The 20,949-nt window shown below is 48.2% G+C and overlaps 1 protein-coding gene across 3 annotated transcripts in view; it reads right to left on the reverse strand.

Annotated features, from left to right (window-relative positions):
- The window catches only part of LOC147097098 (arf-GAP with GTPase, ANK repeat and PH domain-containing protein 1-like), a 189,577-nt gene that overhangs the window by 24,571 nt on the left and 144,057 nt on the right, over positions 1 to 20,949 (reverse strand). For all 3 annotated transcript variants that reach the window (XM_085972930.1, XM_085972929.1, XM_085972928.1), the window contains exons 9-12: positions 9,875 to 9,961; positions 6,667 to 6,771; positions 3,727 to 3,874; positions 2,026 to 2,163 (exon numbers count right to left, since the gene is read on the reverse strand). In XM_085972930.1, the coding sequence (XP_085829056.1) occupies positions 2,026 to 2,163; positions 3,727 to 3,874; positions 6,667 to 6,771; positions 9,875 to 9,961 (478 nt within the window). The remainder of the gene's footprint in view (positions 1 to 2,025; positions 2,164 to 3,726; positions 3,875 to 6,666; positions 6,772 to 9,874; positions 9,962 to 20,949) is intronic.

A 20,949-nucleotide genomic window follows, 5' to 3' on the forward strand; every position in this document is an offset into this window, starting at 1 on the left:
ACAACTGGAGTATTGCATCCAGTTCTGGTCACCACACTTTAGGAAGGATGTGAAGGCCCTTCAGGGGGTGCAGAGGAGATTTACCAGAATGGTTCCGGGGATGGGGGATCTTAGCTACAAGGACAGGTTGGAGAAGCTGGATTTATTTTCATTAGAGCAAAGGAGGTTGAGGGGTGATTTGATAGAGGTGGACAAGATTATGACGGGTTTGGATAGGTTAGATGGGGAAAGGCTGTTCCCACTAGTTGATGGTACAAGGACTAGGGGACACAGATTTAAGGTTTTGGGCAAGAGATACAGGGGGGATGTGAGGAAAAACTTTTTTACGCAGCGAGTGGTGAGGACCTGGAATTCGCTGCCGACGGAAGTGGTGGAAGCGGAGACACTCAATGTTTTCAAGGGGAGACTGGATAGGCACTTGAGGGAAATAAACTTACAGGGTTACGGAGATAGAGCGGGGGGAATGGGACTGACTGGATTGCTCTACAGAGAGCCGGCACGGACTCGATGGGCCGAATGGCCTCCTTCTGTGCCGTTACGACTCTGTGACTATGACTCTATGACACTCTCACCTCTGAGTCAGAAGGTTGTGGGGTCTCGTGAGCTGTTGATTTGGACTGACGCTCCAAGACTGAGGACGAGCTGTCCTTTAGATAAACCCATTAAGGTTCACTCTGGCAAAAGCCTGCGATATAATCCTCCTGGGTGGCTGCGGCTACAGTATTTTGAATCATTGTAACACTGCACTGTACTTCCAAGTGTTCTCCAGAAGGGGTCACTGTTAATAAATTTGTATCTGCTCTCTCTGGGCTGGAAATGGCAGGCAGCATATCCCAAATCCGATTTCACACTGCAACTACCGGTGCACATCGTGAAAGGAACCTTGCTGCACATTGTGAGTCGATATTATATGGAACAAAGGGTCGAACTAACGGTCAAAGACCTTGATATTCTTTCCCATAGTTAGAATGAATGTGTGAATATAACTAATATTATTCAACCTGGAACTGGAGGAGGTTGGGAACAGATTGCATAAATGCCAGCCATTAGCATTTCACATTGACGGTCAGTGTTGTGGGTTTGGTCCATGTTTGCTGATGAAATTCAGCACAGACTAGGCTCCTCCCCTCAGTGCGATTCCTGATGCTACGTGAAGTGATTTTTGGCCACTGTATACGCTGGCTGGGTATTCTCGCGAGAACTTACAGTAGGTTTCTGTTTACAATGCGAAATGTGAGGTTATAGCTATCAGGAAAGGATGAACAGGCTGGGTCTCTTTTCTCTTGAAAAGAGAATGCTGAGGGGTGACCTAATAGAGGTCTTTAAATTATGAAAGGTTTGGATAGAGTGGATACAGAGAGAATGTTTCCATTTGTGGGGAAGAGCATAACTAGAGGCCATCAATATAAGATAGTCACCAAGAAATCCAATAGGGAATTCGGAAGAAACTTCTTTACCCAGAGAGTGGTGAGAATGTGGAACTCGCTACCACAGGGAGTGGTTGAGGCGAATCGCATCAATACATTTAAGGGGAGGCTGGACAAGCATATGAGGGAGAAGGGAATAGAGGGTTACGCTGATAGAGTGAGATGAGGAAAGACGGGAGGAGGCTCGAGTGGAGCATAAACACCGGCATGGACTGGTTGGGCCGAATGGCCTGTTTCTGTGCTGTATATCCGGTGTAATCCTGTGTAAACAATGCGTTATAGGAGTAGATTTTATAAATGAGAGCTTCCATGAGCGCATAATCAGGGACCGGGACACAATTTTATGTGTTAGTTTTAATGTGTGGAAAATGATGCTTGGCGATTGACCTTTGCCCCCGAATTCCCAACATGGGTTGCCATCACACGAAGCTCTGTGCTGGGAAGGCCAAACCGTAAAATCTACCGTATGGAGTCTTTCTTACTTAAAGAATAAATTGTCTGTTCCCTGTGCGTCTTCTGTACATTTGCCAGGCGTGCGTTGCTGCTCCCGAGACGGTTAACCACCACCCTGCCCATAGAGCTGATGCGTTTTCCTTACCAGCGGTCCTCGAGCTAGTTTCACTCCACTGGTCGCTGCTGGACATGGAGGAGCAGTTCGGAAGCTTGCCTTTGACCTTGGTATCACTGCTGACTGCTTGCTCAGCAACAGGGTCTAACCCGCCAGAATGCAGAGAATCTGTGGGGCAGAAACAGCCCAGGGAGTTACTCAAGCTCTCACTTCCTGAATGAAATTCTCATGCTACCTACAGCACAGCAAGTAGCGGCGATCCCTGCAACTGCTGCGCGATTCTTCCCTTTGCTGACTTGTGAAATCAAATAGTACAACGGTCAAAACTGATCACACTCTGGGTCTTGGGAATGCGAAGCAGAGTCTTAATCCTGAATTACACTTTGAATCAGACCAGAACGTTTCTCATTACTCAAAACACGACTCTAATTTTATATACGCATCCTTCGTGCCTGCATCCTCACGCTGTTGCGATCAATACCCGTCACGCCGTCTGTCATGAATCTTATCACGACTCATGAAGTAACACTGGGCAGCCAGCTGGTGGCGCCATCCAAGGAGTATAAATACTCGGGCGTGGGCCCAGCTTGCTCAGGATGTTTCTGTAACCAGGAACTAGTGATGTAACTAGAATCTCATGGTTGTGAAACAGTTGATTAAAGGCTTGTTTTATACTCAAACCAAGTGCTTCGTAGTCTTCTTACATCACTGTCTCCAATCTAACTTATTCTTTCCCACTCCTTACCTCCCTCAAGTGTTCCCTTCTTCCGACATCCTTTGAAACCCGAAGCTTGGCGTCGCCTAATCATGATTTGTCAAGGTCTCTTTTTAACCTTGGCGTCCTGCACAAAGGGCCTCTGCCCTTCACTTAGATTCCTCAATGTAAAAAAATAACTTGGCCTAGGTATTACAAGACTGAAAATAACCCGACTTAGTGTGACGCACACAGACCCTGACATATACCCTGCACAACGGGGGTGAATGTCTACAGATATTCACCCCTTATATCTTTTCTGCTTCTTAATCATGTTGTATAAATCATTTATGTAATTTATGCTCGTCAAACCTCACACCCTGCTGAATAGATCACCCGGTTACTGCATTGCAGGCAATCAGAAAATGAAGATGATCTGGACTAATTGCTCAAAACAGTGTATTTCAAAAAATGCAGATGCAGACTGAAAAATGAATGCCGTGATGAGGTATCTAACATAAGAACATAAGAAATAGGAGCAGGAGTCGGCCATATGGCCCCTCGAGCCTGCTCCGCCATTCAATAAGATCATGGCTGATCATCGACCTCAACTTCACTTTCCCGTCCAATCTCCATATCCCTCGATTCCCCTAGAGTCCAAAAATCTATCGATCTCAGCCTTGAATATACTCCAAGACTCAGCATTCTCAATTGTTTAACCCTTGTGTGCAGATAATAACCAAGGTGGAAGGGACATACACACAGTTTGAAGTGAAGTGGAAACCACGGGCTAGATTCCACTCTATTCCAATGTCTTAAAGTAACATTATCTCCCCAAGGCCAAAGGAAGATTTACCAAATTAGAGGGAACTCTAGCTTGCCAATCACTTTTAGTACACACAACCCTCACTTTTCAGTACCTCAGCACTAATTCGTTTCTAATAATTCATCTACCCAAAAAAAACAAGTAGTTTCAAAGTGGAGGTTTGTGGAGTGAAGCTTTATTGAGGGCTGCCACTGTGTCACATTGTACCTACCAACACTTTCTTGCCCGCTGCTCACGAGTCCATTCAAGCTGGTGGAGGCGCCACTGGCTGAAACAGCACGGGGCGGCCGCTTGCCAGGAACTTTAACTGTGGTCCTGAGGAGATCAATCTCTTTTCCATGGATGTTCTGCATATAATCCTGAAGCAAAAAAAAAAAACATGATGGTGGGATTCACCGGGTCTTTGAAAGTAGCTTATTCCGAGGTGCTCGGGGTAGTTTTCAGCCTCACCGCCTGGGTGGCGGCCTGGCAGAGTGGATCGCCCGCCCGTTGCAGATCCTGCCCAATTTTCCTCCCAGGTTACTGCCCAGGTGGCAAAGTTGAAAATGACCCCCATTGAGTAACGTGGCAATTTAAAATATCTGCATTAAAAATAGATCCTCGAGGTTTATGAATCTGGGCAACCTTAATCCTATTCTTGGCGGATATGAATTGAAAGCACAAGACCGCCAGCGCTCGACACTAACTTGGGAGTCTTGGTTAGACAGGCGAAAAGGATAAATGGTGTCAGATATAGAAACCTCATACTGCAGGTAAAGGAGATACTCTTCTAAAGCTGGGGCCACATAAGGACAGAAAACAGCAAGTTGTGGTAAATGGCTGTTTTTCAGACTGGAGGATGGTAGACAGTGGTGTTCCCCAAGGGTCAGTGCTGGGGCCACTGCTTTTTTTTATATATATATAAATGACCTGGATATTGGAATACAGAGTAGAATTTCTAAATTTGCCAATGACACCAAACTTAGCGGGGTGGCAAACAGTGAGGATACCAATCGACTGCAACAGGACATAGAAAGGCTAGCAGAATGGGCAGACAAGTGGCAGATGGAATTTAATACAGAGAAGTGTGAGGTGATGCATTTTGGCAGAAGGAACAGGGAGAGGCAATATACACTTAATGGCACAGTTTTAGAGTGTGCAGGGACAGAGGGACCTGGGAGTTAATGTGCATAGGTCCCTGAAGGTGGCGGGACATATTGAGAGAGTGGTTAGCAAAGCATATGGGATCTTGGGCTTCATACATAGAGGTATTGAGTATAAAAGTAGAGAAGTTATGCTGAACCTTTATAAAGCGCTGGTTAGGCTACAACTGGAGTATTGCGTCCAGTTGTGGTCACCACACTTTAGAAAGGATGTGAAGGCCCTTGAGAGGGTGCAGAGGAGATTTACCAGAATGGTTCCGGGGATGGGGGATCTTAGCTACAAGGACAGGTTGGAGAAGCTGGATTTGTTTTCATTAGAGCAAAGGAGGTTGAGGGGTGATTTGATAGAGGTGTACAAGATTATGACGGGTTTGGATAGGCTAGACGGGGAAAGACTGTTCCCACGAGTTGATGGTACAAGGACTAGGGGACACAGATTTAAGGTTTTGGGCAAGAGATACAGGGGGGACGTGAGGAAAAACTTTTTTACACAGCGAGTGGTGAGGACCTGGAACTCGCTGCTGACGGAAGTGGTGGAAGCGGAGACACTCAATGTTTTCAAGGGGAGACTGGATAGACACTTGAGGGGAATAAACTTGCAGGGCTACGGGGATAGAGCGGGGGAATGGGACTGACTGGATTGCTCTACAGAGAGCCGGCACGGACTCGATGGGCCGAATGGCCTCCTTCTGTGCTGTTATGACTCTATGAGAAGGAGGTCTGATACTTATGGTCCTGCAAGCCCTGTGGCTGGAAGAAAAAAGGATTCAGGATTCCAACAGTGCTGTCACCTCTTAGTTTTATCAGCCAGAACAGCAGCAATAACTGGGGCGTGGATTTGTACAGAGCCCCTTGTGTACCACACGCCTCTCAGCAACACCAAGTGTGGCTCTCCCAGTGATACACAATGTCTGTCAGTTTCAAAGATTCAGAGACAGAGGGCAGAGACCACAGCTGCGCCCGAGGGCACGGTCTGTCACGTGACGGTAGCTGTTTTTGAATAATATGGACACACTGGGATATGGGACATCTTGGTAATTAACTGAAAATTATTTCTGGATAAACTCCCGTTAATGACTATTTGGTTGTGTAGTGTGAGGACCATAACCACATCAAGCAGCATGGCGCGCAGGGAGTGGCCATCTGTTCTGATGGCCACTGTTGGCATAGAAACAGAACCAAAATTGGATAAATCTACATCGTAAAAAGTAAGAGAACCCGGGGGAAGATCTCCTCTGCGTGCTATTTGTAGGGAAATAGTCAATTTGTTAATAAAGAACCTATTTATAATTTCAGTACAAATAGCACACAGAGGAAATCCCCAACAGTGATTTCAGAACTCATTCTTCACGCTGAAATGATGATTACAAACTGCTCCCCTTTCACTTTGGTGGATTATGACAATCACTCGAACCCATCTACGAGATTTCCACCTCACACTTCTTCTTAGGCAGCCTCCGCGCTCACTGTTAATGCCATTCGAACTTTTCCAACAGGAAGGCTGCGTGTGGCCTGTGTTATGACTGATCGGAGTGCCGAACGCCGACACTGACTGCCAAAAGTGGTCGATTTCACAGCGCCCGATGAGGCGGGCGGAGACCCTCAGGGTGACGGAGGGAGATGGGTGGAATCCCTGCAGAATCTCAGCCCCGTCACTTCTAATTAGGAAAGAAAGTCAAAGAAAGTCTGCCTTCCAATTGACCCGAGGATAATCTCGGAGCCTCTAATTGACCCGGGAAGTTGCAGAAAGTTCCCCTTTACCCTTAAAGGGACACATCAAGTTGCACCCACCTGCACTTTAGCAGCAGAATAATACATTGTGCATTACAGAGTATAATGGTCCTGTCCTCTTAAAAACAGCATATCCTCCAGCCTACCATGAACAGTGCAATGGGAGTTCTGCTAGTTTATTTAAATCACTACATTTCCCCAAGCACAGGTGGTGTGACTTTTACAGGCATGTCTGCTTTGACTGCAAATCCCTTTGCGGAACCGAAACATACACTTACGTGTAAACTGGGATGATAAGACAAGATACCATTGTTGCACAGCGTCACATACTTCTTCTTCCACTCTTTGTTTAGTGAGTTTCCACTTCTCTTTAACAACACCCCCTGTAGGAAAACACATCGGTGAAGTCTAGGATCAGAGGAGAAAGCCACTCCCTCTCCACACGCACGTGGGAGCGAGCCTGCTCACCCCAGCGCCTTCGCTCAAGAAAGACTTGAGAAGTTGGCTCTTTTCTCGTTCGAGCAACGCAGATTGCGGGACGATGTAATAAATGGTTTTTAAATTACGAAAGGATGGGACAGGGTAGACAGGAGCAGACTGTTTCTGGTCGTTCAGGGGTCGAGAACAAGGAGGCCATAAATACAACATTAAATGCAAGAGAGGGCAGGAGAAACGTCTTCACACAAGAGTTGAGAGGCTGTGCAGTTTAATTCCAGGGTTAGTGGTTGAGGCAGAAACGATGGCAACATTCAGAATTAGATTGGAGAGGTGCATGAAGTTAAAAGAGGATTAAGGGATATGGAGACAGGGCGGATAAATGTGATTAGGGCTATTTGTTCATATGGAGGATAATCGCCAACGTTGGTTGGGCCGAATGGCCCGTTTCCTTATCGTAACTTCTATGCATTTCGACGTTAATGAACGTGGCCCCTTGTCTGAGCTACAGGAGGCTGCCGAGTGCTCACGGAATCACACCCAGGAGCAGTCAACACCTTCAGGAGAGGAGACAACTGAAGAGGGTCAAAGTTGAAGAGTTGGAACAAAAAAAAGCCAATCAAGCCATCAGACCCACATTCAAAAGGCCATCTGACTTTAAAAAAAATTTGTTTATGCAATGTGGGCGTCGCTGGCAAGGCCGACAGTTATTGCCCATCCCTAATAGCCCTTGAGAAGGTGGTAGTGAGCCGCCTTCTTGAATACAACTGAGTGGCTCGCTAGGCCATTTCAGAGGGCAGTTAAGAGTCAACCACATTGGCTGTGGGTCTTGAGTCACATATCGGCCAGACCGGGTAAGGACAGCAGATTTCCTTCCCTAAAGGACATTAGTGAACCAGATGGGTTTTTACGACAATCCGGTAGTTTCATGGTCACCATTACTGGTACGAGCTTTTTTTTTAATTAACTGAATTTAAAAGGTTTGACCTCTTGATGGGAGGGCAATAAACCCCCTGCAGTGTTTGAAAGTCCAGAGCCCAGGCTCCCTCCTCCCCCCAGCTCAAGGAAGTCTTTAGTGGCACCTGCCTGGTGTGGGAACTGAAAACAGGAAATTGGCTAACAAATAAAGAGCCTGCATATAGAGATAATGGCCTAGAAATTCAGTTGGGCGCCGTTTGGGGCGCCAAGCTCGCCTGGGCGCCGGAATTACCGCTGCGAGCGGAGCCACTTGCGCCATCCCGATATTCAGTTTCTGCGCCCCAAACGGAAGCGGGCCGCAACTCGAGGCTCCCCGCGCCCCGCTTGGGGTGCTCACCCTGAATATCGCCGCGCTAAGGGCCACAGCGCCACACGCTGCGGCACGGCACGCTGCGGTACTGCAGGCCTTCCTCCCACTGTTAAGGGGGAGGTGCCTGCAACAGCGCGATCCCTGCTCGCGAGTGCCGGCAAATGAGCCCGGCACCAAGGAGAAGTGCCGGGCTCTCGGGAAACAGCCGGCAATGCCGCGGGGGGGGGGGGGGGGGGGGGTTTAGGAGGCCGGGGACGGAGGTGCTGGCAGGCGGCCGCCCCGCACCTCCACCTTAACTTGCGCCACTACTGCCACAGGTAGGCCCTGTGAACCGGTCGCGATTTGCGACCGGCATTAAAGAGGCGGGCGCGACCAAATATGGTGATCGGGGCGGGAGCGGGGCGCTGCGCACACTGATGACGTCATCGGTGGCGGCGCAGCGCTACAGGCTAACGCCGCCATTAGCGCCCCGCTAAATATCGTGGGAGGCGTGGCCAGTGGCGCTAAAGCCACTGAGTGCCCTCTTTGGGCGCTAACTGGTGGCGCAGCCCACTGAATTTCTAGGCCAATATGCCCGCAGTCATTTTCATACACTTTTATAAAGAACAACTTCCGTTCATAAAATGCCTTGAGTTAACAAAATGTCCCAAGGCATTTCACAAAGGGGGTGGAGAGGGGGAAGTAATGGACACTGAGCAGGAAGTGGGAGAAGCAGGTTCGGGGAGATGGTTTGAGGTTTTTTTTAAAGGTGGGGATAAAGCCCCAGAATGTGGAGACACCCAAAGGCTCCGCCACCGATGGGGGAGCAAAGTCAGAAGAGAGGAGGGTTTGGCTGGAGGAGGCTGCAGAGGTTGGGTGGGGTGAAGCCATGGAGGGATTTGTAAACGAGGATGAGGATTTTGAAATCAATGCGTTCGATGGCGAGCCAGTGGAGGTCAGTGGGGCCTGGGACTTAATATGGAATAGGGCAGCCGAGGTGGAATGGGTTGAACATTCAAGCTGCTCAGGATTTTAGCCGTTTGAATTTATAGGTTTAGTAATGAGCATTTTTTTGAAGTGTTTGCAACTAGTTCTTAATTATAGTGCAGGTAGTATTATGGACTGTGACATGAATCTGTCATTCATGAAAGAAAGACTTATGAAATAATACTGAGTGGCCTACGGGTGGCGCTGTCCAGGGAGAGTATAAATACTCGGGCACTTGCCCAGCTTGCGCAGGACATTCTTAACAGGAACTAGTGAAGGACACAACTAGACCTCCATGTTGTAAAACAGTTGATTAAAGCTTTGTTTAACGCTTAGACCAAGTGCCTAGTAGTTTTCTTACGTCAGACTGTCTGACAGAACATTCAGGGGTGACAGCCATCCCTCCGAAGTATCACCCCAATGTCCTCCCAGCATCACAGGATTTTGTCCACACATGCGGATTTCCCAACAGGATTCACAGGAGAGCAATCAGGAGCAGGGCAACTGGCTGCATTTCCTTTTCCCTCTGTCTAACCCAGGCGTGCTCGGGACAAGGGTAGAACACGAACGACCACCCCCACCATGGCCAGCTGACACAAACAAGGGATGACTGGTGCAGCTCTCCACCCAGCCGTGCATGTCCCAACTGAGCCACGGGGACGCTCTTCCATCCTGGCGTGAAGACATTTGGGGTTGAGCAGCTACGACGGAGGGATCGCGGCAAAGAGGAGCGCCGCTGATAATCGTCAGGCACCCTTCAGTCTTGTGTATGCTGCCACAGTGGTGCCGAAGCCTACCTGTTTAATTGGGATCGCACGGCCACTTCCGATGTTATCTGCTTTACTGTCTAGACTCCTCCTCTCTGTATCGCTTCCTCGCCGAGCCTGTGGAGGGAACGAGAACACGGCGTCAAACCGAAGCTCAATCTAGGCTGACACTCCAGTGCAGTACTGAGGGAGCGCCGCACTGTCGGAGGGGCAGTACTGAGGGAGTGCCGCACTGTCGGAGGGGCAGTACTGAGGGAGCGCGGCACTGTCGGAGGGGCAGTACTGACGGAACGTTGCACTGTCGGAGGGGCACTACTGAGGGAGCGCCGCACTGTCGGAGGGGCAGTACTGAGGGAGCGCCGCACTGTCGGAGGGGCAGTACTGAGGGAGCACCGCACTGTCGGAGGGGCGGTGCTGAGGGAGTGCCGCACTGTCGGAGGGGCAGTACTGAGGGAGTGCCGCACTGTCGGAGGGGCAGTACTGAGGGAGCGCCGCACTGTCGGAGGGGCAGTACTGAGGGAGTGCTGCACTGTCGGAGGGACAGTACTGAGGGAGCGCCGCACTGTCAGATGTGCCGTCTTTCGTGTGAGATGCTAAACCGAGACCCTGTCTGCTCTTTCGGGTGGATGTAAAAGACCCCATGGCACTATTTCGAAGAAGAGCAGGGGAGTTATCCCTGGCGTCCTGGCCTTATCCCTCAACTCACATCACTAAAAACAGATTATCTGGTCATTATCACATTGCTGTTTGTGGGAGCTTGCTGTGCACAAATTGGCTGCCACGTTTCCTACAGTACAACAGTGACTACACTTCAAATAGTACTTCATTGGCTGTAAAACGCTTTGGGACGTCCGGTAGTCGTGAAAGGCGCTATAGAAATGCAAGTCTTTCATTCTTTGTTTGAAGGGCCTGCTCTCATTAACACTCCCTCTGCCTAGGACGAAATACCTTGGGGTCGTTACTGTGATGGCGGTTATTGGAATAAATGTACTGCTGAGGCCTCCCTGTGGGAAGGCAGAGTTAGCAGCTGAATCAGGCCAGACCATAGTGAGGACAAATATAAACACACGAGCCCCACTGTCCATCAGCAAGTCTGAAAAGCCACTGTACTCCTGCATACATTGGCGCCACTATTGTAGTATTGCACTACCGTGACCGTTTCCCTGACATCCTTCACAAACACTGCGGTGTCCTGCCCTCCTGGTGAGGTCCAGCTCGTCTCTCAAAGTAAGCGAAGGTTTCACAATATATTCGGCTTTCCAGCTACAGGGTTGAAAAATCGCGACCAATAGCTCATTTTGCCAGCGTCCCACGAATACAAATCATATTTGTCCCATTTTTCACAGGGGAAACCGCTGATTCTGAATGGCTGGCCAGCAATTCTCCGAAAAGGCCTTTCAACTGACGAACTAGCTCTGAATTCTTTATCAATCAAGTCAGCAGAATTAATTTTTAAAAAGGTAGAAAAACAGGCAGTTAACCCTTAGATTGCTGACAGGTTCAGTGAAATGAGTTTCTCAGCCTCCCGGCTCCGTACCCATTCCTCCTGAAACTCTCGATTCGATTCTCTCCAGTCCAGCCGCTGCTCTCCTCAGCACTGGAACAGCTCGAGCCAAAGTCAGTAACAGAAAGCAGCTTCATGATTTATATCTGGCCCTGTCCCCACTAAAAAGCGTTTTGAATGTGGCTACTGAAAGACTGGAGAAGTGCACATAAGGGCAGGTGTCTGAAAGGCACAATATCCAGTTCGGATCACACGAGGGTCCTAATGTTATGCACCGCCCGCCAGTTACTTTATCACATGATTACATTTTGAACAGTCCTGCCACACTCATAGAATGGTTACAGCACAGATGGAGGCCATTCGGCCCGTTGAGACCGTCTCTGCAAGAGCACTTCAGCTAGTCCCACTCCCCCGCCCTTTCCCCGTAGCCCTGCAATTTCTTTTCTTCAGGTACTTATCCAATTCCCTTTTGAAAGCCACGATTGAGTCTGCCTCCACCGCCCTTTCAGGCAGTGCGTTCAGGATCTTAACCACTTGCTGCGTAAAAAAGTTTTTCCTCATGTCGCCTTTGGTTCTTCTGCCAATCACCTTAAATCTGTGTCCTCTGGTTCTCGACCCTTCCGCCAATGGGAACAGCTTCTCTCTATCTACTCTGTCTAGACCCCGAATGATTTTGAACACCTCTATCAAACCTCCTCTGCTCTAAGGAGAACAACCCCAGCCTCTCCAGTCTATCCGCATCACTGAAGTCCCTCATCCCTGGAACCATTCTTGTAAATCTTTTCTGCACCCTCTCTAAACCCTTCACATCCTTCCTAAAGTGCGGTGCCCAGAATTGGATACAATACTCCAGCTGTGGCCAAACCAGTGTTGTATACAGGTTCATCATCATTTCCACGCTTTTGTACTCTATACCTCTATTCAAGAAGCCCAGGATCCCGTAAGCTTTTTTAACTGCTTTCTCAACCTGCCCTGCCACCTTCAATGATTTGTGCACATATACCCCCAGGTCTCTCTGTTCCTGCGCTCACTTTAGTTTATATTGCCTCTCCTTGTTCTTCCTACCAAAATGTATCACTTCGCACTTTTCTGCGTTAAACTTCATCTGCCCCGTGTCCGCCCATTCCACCAGCCTGTCTATGTCCTCTTGAAGTCTATCCTTATCCTCCTCACCGTTCACTATACAGGGTACTTCCAAGTTTTGTGTCATCCGCAAATGTTGAAATAGTGCCCTGTACACCCAAGTCTAAGTCATTAATATATATCAAGAAAAGCAGTGGTCCTAGTACCGACCCCTGGGGAACACCACTGTACTCCTCAAAGAAAGATGTGGGGATCACTTATGGGAGTAACCAGCACCGCTGGATCCAAGAGAATAACCAAAGCAGACGCAACATTTGCAACATCCTTTGTTATCTCCAGACTCAACTATTCAATGGTCTGCTTTCTGGCCTCCTGTCCTTCATAAACTCCAACTTGTTGAAAACTCTACCACGTGTATCCTGTCCAGCACCAAGTCCCCCTCCACTATCACCCCTTTCCTGGTTGACCAACATTAGCTCCCCATACACCAATGAATTATATTTAAAATCCTCATTCTGATCTTCAAATCCATCCATGGCCTCACCCTACCCTAGCTCTCCAACTTCCTCCAGCTCTACAACCCCTCCAGAACGATCCACATCTCGGACATTTTCTGTACATGCCATTGGTGGCAGGGAATTCACTGGACTTGGTCCCACTCTCTGGGACTCCCTCCCTAAACTTCTCCACCTCTTAAAAAAAAAACTGCCCAAAACCCATTTCTTTGACCAAGTTTTCAGTCTCCTTCCTGGCTCCGCGCCCTTTTGCCTAATGCCTACTTGTGAAGCGCCTGGAGACATTTCATGACTTTAAAGGTGCTATATAACTGCAAGTTGTTGTTGCTCTCAATACAGAGGAAGCTGGTGAGGCCGTAAGCCCACCTCAGAACTCACTATTTAATAATAACTCAGGCTACAATCTGGAATAGGAGGCTCGGAGTGGATTGCAGCCCATGACCATCTACCTGTACATTATTTATAAGAAATAGGAGCAGGAGTCGGCCAATCGGCCCCTCAAGCCTGCTCCGCCATTCAATAAGATCATGGCTGATCTGATCTTGGCCTCAACACTACTTTCCCGCTCTCTCCCCACACCCCTCGACTCCCTTGTACAGGAAACTCTTTATTATCCGGCACCAACGGGACCGGCGTGGTGCCGGTTTATCAAAAAGTCCGTATTACAGAGAGATATAGTTAAAAGGTATGAGAGCTCCGTACACAGCAACAAATCCAGGCTTCCCTGTTGCTTAGCAACATGTGCAGGAACTCCGGCCACAGACCAAGCGTCCCTGTTGCTTAGCAACAAGTGCACGAACCCCAGTTACACGGCCACAGATCCAGGAACGGCCACTAATATGAAGTAAAACTTACCTGAACCTACTCCTGAATTTTGCCGGTTAACAGAGATTTCCGGTTATTTAGGTGCCGGTAAATTGAGAGTTTCCTGTAGTTCAAATGTCTGTCAATCCCTTTCTTCCCTTTTCCAACTCAGAGCCCACTCAGCCAAGTGCCATATCGTCGTTGGAAATATCAAAACAGGCGGTCCTCCATCACTCACTGAGTGAAGCTGGCAAAAAAAACATGCACCCTGGGAGCCAATTTTAAGGGAGGGGGGGACTGGCTAGCCCAACCCAGGTCAGCAACTGAAGGTCAGGGGACGCACTGAAACTCAAGGCCCTGAGCGAGGGACAGGCCTCTGAAAGAAAACACTGCTCCATGGAATTTCATCACTGTGGAGACAACTGTATGGACAGGTTTAGTCATTTTGGTATGAATTATTTGTTTTTCTAAGTTCATTTTTATTAGATATGTTATTTATGCTCACAAATCAAAATGATTGCTCAGACCAATTTGTAAAAAAGAGATTGGTTGCTTTTCGGTTGGTTGATGATTGGTAGCTGTTTCCCAGCTATTTCGTAAATCAAAGTGGTGATTGGTTTGTTTCGTGGTTGTTGCTGATTGATAACATTTCCAGACTGCTTACTCATCTCAAATATGATATTTGAGCCAATCATGATGTTTTGTCTGAGGCGTGATGTCCTACGCAGATATATAAATCCCAGCAGGTAAGAGAGGGGCAGACAGACAGAAAGAGAGAGGGAGAGGGAAAGATAGGGAGGGAGAGAGACAGAGAAAGAAAGTCAGAGAGAGAGAGAGAGAGAAATGGAAAGAGAGTGAGACAGAGGGAGAGACAGAAAGAGAGAGAGAGACACAGAGGGAGAGTGAGAGAGGGAAAGAGAGTGAGACAGAGGGAGCGAGAGAGAGAGAGAGACACAGAGGGAGAGAGAGGGGGAAAGAGAGTGAGACAGAGGGAGAGACAGAAAGAGAGAGAGCGACACAGAGGAAGAGAGAGAGGGAAAGAGGGAAAGAGAGTGAGACAGAGGGAGAGACAGAAAGAGAGAGAGAGACACAGAGGGAGAGTGAGAGAGGGAAAGAGAGTGAGACAGAGGGAGAGAGAGAGAGAGAGAGACAGAGAGGGAGAGAGAGAGAGAGAGAGGGAAAGAGAGTGAGACAGAGGGAGAGACAGAAAGAGAGAGACACACACAGAGGGAGAGGGAAAGAGTGTGAGACAGAGGGAGAGACAGAAAGAGAGAGAGAGACACAGAGGAAGAGGGAAAGAGGGAAAGAGAGTGAGACAGAGGGAGAGACAGAAAGAGAGAGAAAGCAGCATATTCTAGAATTGTAAATATTCCTCTTTGTTAAATATCTCATGTTCATACTGAATGACTAAGTAGTCTGCAGTACAAAGATCTGAGAATTGGCTGTACTAATCCACAGGTTATGGAAATTCTGATTCACACACGATCTGAACCGAAGCATAAAATCTCTTGGCTCCGTGGCTAAAGCACTTGTCAGGATTCCACTGGATTAGTTAATGCACTTTGATAGTTTGGCATCGTAATACCGCAAAGCGCTTGAAATAGGGAAGCCCCCCCGCAAGGCGAGCAAAATGCTCGCATTAAACAAACCACATAAACCAGGTGTACTGATCCCTATTGGCAGTGTGATGTCCTGTCGAAGAGCCCAAGAAACAAGTCGATCAAGCGTTTTTCCGTCCATTGGTAATGGGATGTACAACTGGGCCAGTGAGCTCCACAGGACAGGGTCAACTGAACGGCGCCAACGTGGACATTATCCAAAATCTTAACCATGTTGGCTATACCATGTGTCTTTTTTAATATTAAAGAATGACTTTGCCCAGGTAACTCATTAACTATGCATTAATCAAATTACTTTCCTCCGATGGCCTAATAGGTAAGCCTATGCAGTGTTGATTGATCAGAACAGTCCCAGGTTCGATCTCCAGTCAGTGCGGAATTGACTAATCTCAGTCGGGAATGATACTTTTTTCCGGCCGGTACAGACACGATGGGCCAAATGGCCTCCTTCTGTGCCATAAACCTCTATGATTCTATGCTATGGGGACTAAATTCGGCCTTAATGTCCCTGAGCTAGGAAGGGGGCACTTCTGTGTAGCATTGCACTGAGATCAACACAGTAGCAGTTTATTATATTACTTTATTACATGAAACTATACACTTCCAGAAAGATCATTCATGTAGCAGCCTATAGTCAACCATATTTCTCCTTTTCTTCCTACTTGGGTCTCCACACATCTTTGGTCGCGTCCCCAGAGGGTAAAGAATCTGCTCCTAGGCCTCACCAGAACTGCCCCTAGGGCAGGACTTCCCTGGGGACAGGGTGGCTCTCCTGCCGATTCCCCCTCCAGTCCTTCCCTGTGTTAGCTAACATAGCTTGAGATTAATTTACCACATGGAGGAAATCAGGCCCCCAAGCTACAGCCTGCCATGTGGTATCATGTACCAAGAATGAGTGAACTAATTAATAGATTAGCATAATGAGCTCCAGCTAGTCTCCTCTCTCCCTGTTCATTGCTCATCTAACACCAGTTGCATATCCAGTCTCAGCTTTTAGAGAAAGCTGCACTTAACACTTTGGGCTCGAATTTCCCAGGGCTGTGGAGGCGGGAATGGAGGCGTGTGGGGTGTTAAAATTGCAGAAACCCACCCCCAACCTGCCTCCATGCCAGTTTCACAGGAGGCGGGTACCCGACCTGTGCTGGGAGCCGCCTCCCCGAGGCGGGAAGGAGATTAGTGCCAATTAACTGCCTGTTAACAGGTAGTTAACAGGCAGTTTTTGGCCGAATCCCTATTTTTAGCCCTGAAGTGTGGGCTTCCCGACGGCTCCAAACCACGCCAAGTTAGCGAGGCGGCCCGTCGGGCTGAAGGGCTTGGAGGGTTCGAGATGTCCGGTGTTCAGGTGAGTGATGGGTGCATGAGTGCAGAGGTAAGTGCGTTTGGTGTGTGTAAAATGTTTAAATAAGTTTTACTTACCTTTACTTACTAATGCAGGCTTCCTTCCTTCAGGTCTCGGGAGTCCCTCATCTCACCGGCACAGAAAGCAGAATGGCCGGGAGCTGCCAAAAGTTGCAGCCTCTGCTTTCTGCTCCGGAGACATTTCTAACTGAGTCGGTGGAGAAGGACTCAAGTTAGAAGTCAGATTGTCAGTGTTTGTCAGCTTCACAGAGCTGTCAAACGCTGATATTTCATCTGTCAAAAGCTCTTGACAGATGAAATGTCAATCCCTGACGTCACCAGTAACCAGGTGTCCCTTAATTGGCCTGCTGAGCCCGCTGGGCGGGCTCAACAAGGTCAATCAAGGGAAAATCACGGGGGTTGGCCACAAATCGATGGAGGCGGGACTACAACCCAAAACGTGGGAGTCCCGCCTCCATCACGTCCCCATTGACAAAATCCAGCCCTTTATCTTTGGAATTCTCTACCCCAGAGGGCTGTGGAGGCTCAGTCATTGAGTATATTTAAGACAGAGATCGATAGATTTTTGGATACTAGGGGAATCAAGGGATATGGGGATCAGGCGGTAAGAACAAAAGAAATAGGAGCAGGAGTCGGCCATTCGGCCCCTCGAGCCTGCTCCGCCATTAATAAGATCATGGCTGGTCTTCGACCTCATCTCCATTTTCCTGCACTATCCCCATATTCCTTGATTCCCTTAATATCCAAAAATCTATCGATCTCTGTCTTGAATATACTCAACAACTGAGCCTCCACAGCCCTCTGGGGTAGAGAATTCCAAAGATTCACCACCCTCTGAGTGAAGAAATTTCTCCTCATCTCAGTCCTAAATGGCCGACCCCTTATTCTGAGACTGTGACCCCTGGTTCTAGACTCCCCAGCCAGGGGAAACATCCTCCCTGCATCTACCCTGTCAAGCCCTGTAAGAATTTTGTATGTTTCAATGAGATCACCTCTCACTCTTCTAAACTCTAGAGACTATAGGCCTAGTCTACTCAATCTCTCCTCATAGGACAATCCCCCCATCCCAGGAACCAGTCTGGTGAACCTTCATTGTACTCCCTCTATACTTGCCATAGAGGGAGTGCAACGAAGGTTCACGAGATTGATTCCTGGTATGGCGGGATGGCGGGACTCTGCCCAATCCAATTATTATTTTCTAAGTGCCCTGTTACCACGTCCTTAATAATAGATTCTAGCATTTTCTCTACTACCGATGTCAGGCTAACTGGTCTGTAGTTCCCCGTTTTCTCTCTCCCTCCTTTCTTAAATAGTGGGGTTACATTTGCTATCTTCCAATCCACGGGAACCGTTCTAGAATCTATGGAATTTTGGAAAATGACAACCAATGCATCCACTATCTCTATAGCCACCTCTTTCAAACCCCTAGGATGTAGGCCATCAGATCCAGGGGATTTATCGGCTTTCAGTCCCATTAATTTCTCCAGTACTATTTTTTTTTACTGATGCTAATTCTTTCAGTTCCTCATTCTCGCTAGACCCTTGGTTCTCCACTATTTCCGGGAAGTTTTTTGTGTCATCTTCCGTGAAGACAGACACAAAGTATTTGTTTAATTTTTCTGCCATTTCCTTATTCCCCATTATAATTTCTCCTGTCTCAGCCTGTAAGGGACCCACATTTACTTTCGTTGATCTTTTCCTTTTTACATACCTATAGAAGCTTTTACAGTCTGTTTTTATGTCTCTCGCTAGTTTACTCTCATATTCTATTTTCCCTTTCTTTATCAATTTCTTGGTCCTCCTTTGCTGAATTCTAAAATCCTCCTAATCCTCAGGCTTACTACTCTTTTTGACAACATTATAAGCCTCTTCCTTTGATCTAATACTATCTTTAACTTCTCTTGTTAGCCACGGTTGGACCACTTTTGCGGTGGAGTTTTTGTGCCTTAAAGGAACGTATATTTTTTGCAAATTATGTATTAATTCTTTAAATGCTAGCCATTGCTTGTCTACCGTCATACCTTTTAATGTAGTTTCCCAATCTACCTTAGCCAACTCGCCCCTCACACCTACATAGTTTGCTTTGTTTAGATTTAAGATCCTAGTTTCGGATTTAACTAAATAACTTTCAAACTCAATATAAAATTCTATCATATTATGGTCACTCTTCCCTAAAGGCCCCTTTACTACAAGGTTATTAATGAACCCTTTCTCGTTGCACAATACTAGATCTAAAATAGCCTGTTCCCTAGTTGGTTCCTCAACATACTGATCTAGAAAACTATCTTGCAGACATTCCATGCATTCATCCTCCACACGATTGCTGCAAATTTGGTTTGCCCAGTCTATATGTAGATTAAAGTCCCCCATGATTACTGTATTACCCTTGTTACATGTACCTCTAATTTCCTGATTTATACTCTGCCCTACATTACAACGACTGTTTGGGGGCCTATAAACAACTCCCACCAATGTTTTCTGCCCCTTGCTGTTTCTTAGCTCCACCCAAATTGATTCTACTTCTTGATTTTCAGAGCTAAGATTCTTTCTCTCTACTGTCTTTATCCCATCCTTTATTATCAGGGCTACCCCTCCTCCTTTTCCATTTTGCCTATCTCTTCTAAAAGTTAAGTATCCTGGAATATTTAGTTCCCAACCTTGGCCACATTGCAACCATGTCTCTGTTATGGCTATTAGATCAAACCTGTTAATTTCTATCTGCGCTATTAATTCATCTATTTTGTTGCGAATGCTTCGCGCATTCAGATATTGTGCCTCTAGCTTTGACTTATTTCTATTTTCCCCTGATGTCACCTTAGCCACTGATGCCTTATTACCTTTGTTACTCTCTCTGTCCCTTCCTGACCCACTCTGCTTAGTTATACCCAAAACTCTACTCTGCTCTGGAGCCTTGACATTTCTCTCGCTGCTTTTAAATTGACTCTTTCCTGAATCCTCCCACCTCCCACCGCCTTCATTAGTTTAAAGCCCTGACTACTGCCCTAGTTATTCGGTTCGCCAACGGAACAGCTCCCTCTTTCCCCAATACAGGTGCCAGTGCCCCATAAACTCAAACCCCTTCCTCCCACACCACTATTTGAGCCACGCATTTAAACCTCTAATCTGTTTGTCCCTATGAAATTCTGTGCGTAGCTCAGGTAACAATCCAGAGATTATGGGGGAAAAATTTGGTTGCTTTGCGCCTCCTGTTAGCGCCCTAAGAGGGTGCTAACGGGGCGCAAAGCAACTAGTGCCCGGGCGCGGCACCGCCAACGCCTCCTGCGAAATTCAGCAGGAGGTTAGCGGCGGCGGTAACCGTAAGCGCCCCGCGGTGCTGCGTTGTCAGCGATGGCGTCATCGCCGTCCGCAGCACCCGCTCGCGCCACGGCCACAATCTTCGGGAGCACCCCCTGACTTACTGCTGGACGCTATGTCCAATGGGGTCAGGGGGGCCTACTTGCGGCCGGGGCGGCACTATTTAATGGCGAGGTGCCGGGCGGCCATTTTTGTTGCTGGCCGCCTGCCAGCACCTGCCTGCGCTCCCGTCCCCGGCCTCCTTACCCGCCCCCCCCGGCGGAGTACCGGCTGCGCTCCATGAGCCCGGCACTTCTCGAGTGCCGGTCTCTTTTGCCGGCACTCTGATCCCCGGGGTCCCAGCTGGGCCCCGGGTCGCGCTGCGCAAGGTCCCTCCCCTTTAAGATATTCCCTCGCAGCGCCCCAAGAGGGAGGCGGGGTGCTTCCAGTAGCGCCCCGTTTCCCTCTTGGGGCACCACTACTCAATTTCAGTCACGGGGGCGCTAATTTTTCCGGGGCGCTAAAAGCAGTGCCCCGGCGAAGTTAGTGCCCCAAAGGGGGCGCAACTCAATTATTCGCCCTATAACCTTTGAGGTTCTGCTTTTTAATTTGGATCCTAGCTCCTCAAACTCCCTCAGCAGAACCTCATTCCTAGTTCTACCTATGTCATTGGTTCCTATGTGGACCACGACAACTGGATCCTCCCCCTCCCACTCCAAGTTTTTCTCCAGATGTCTTTGATCCTGGCACCGATAGGCAACAGAACCTTTAGAACTCTCGTCATGGCTGCAGAGAACAGTATCTATCCCCCTGACTATACTGTCCCCTACCACAACTACATTCCCTTTTACTCCCCCCAATTGAATGGTCTCCTGCACCATGGTGCCATGGTCAGCTTGCTCATCCATCCGGCAGGCTTTTCCCTCA

Source organism: Somniosus microcephalus, chromosome 33, assembly GCF_052327205.1.
Source record: "Somniosus microcephalus isolate GS21.2 chromosome 33, FLI_Smic_1.0, whole genome shotgun sequence".
Taxonomy (NCBI): domain Eukaryota; kingdom Metazoa; phylum Chordata; class Chondrichthyes; order Squaliformes; family Somniosidae; genus Somniosus; species Somniosus microcephalus.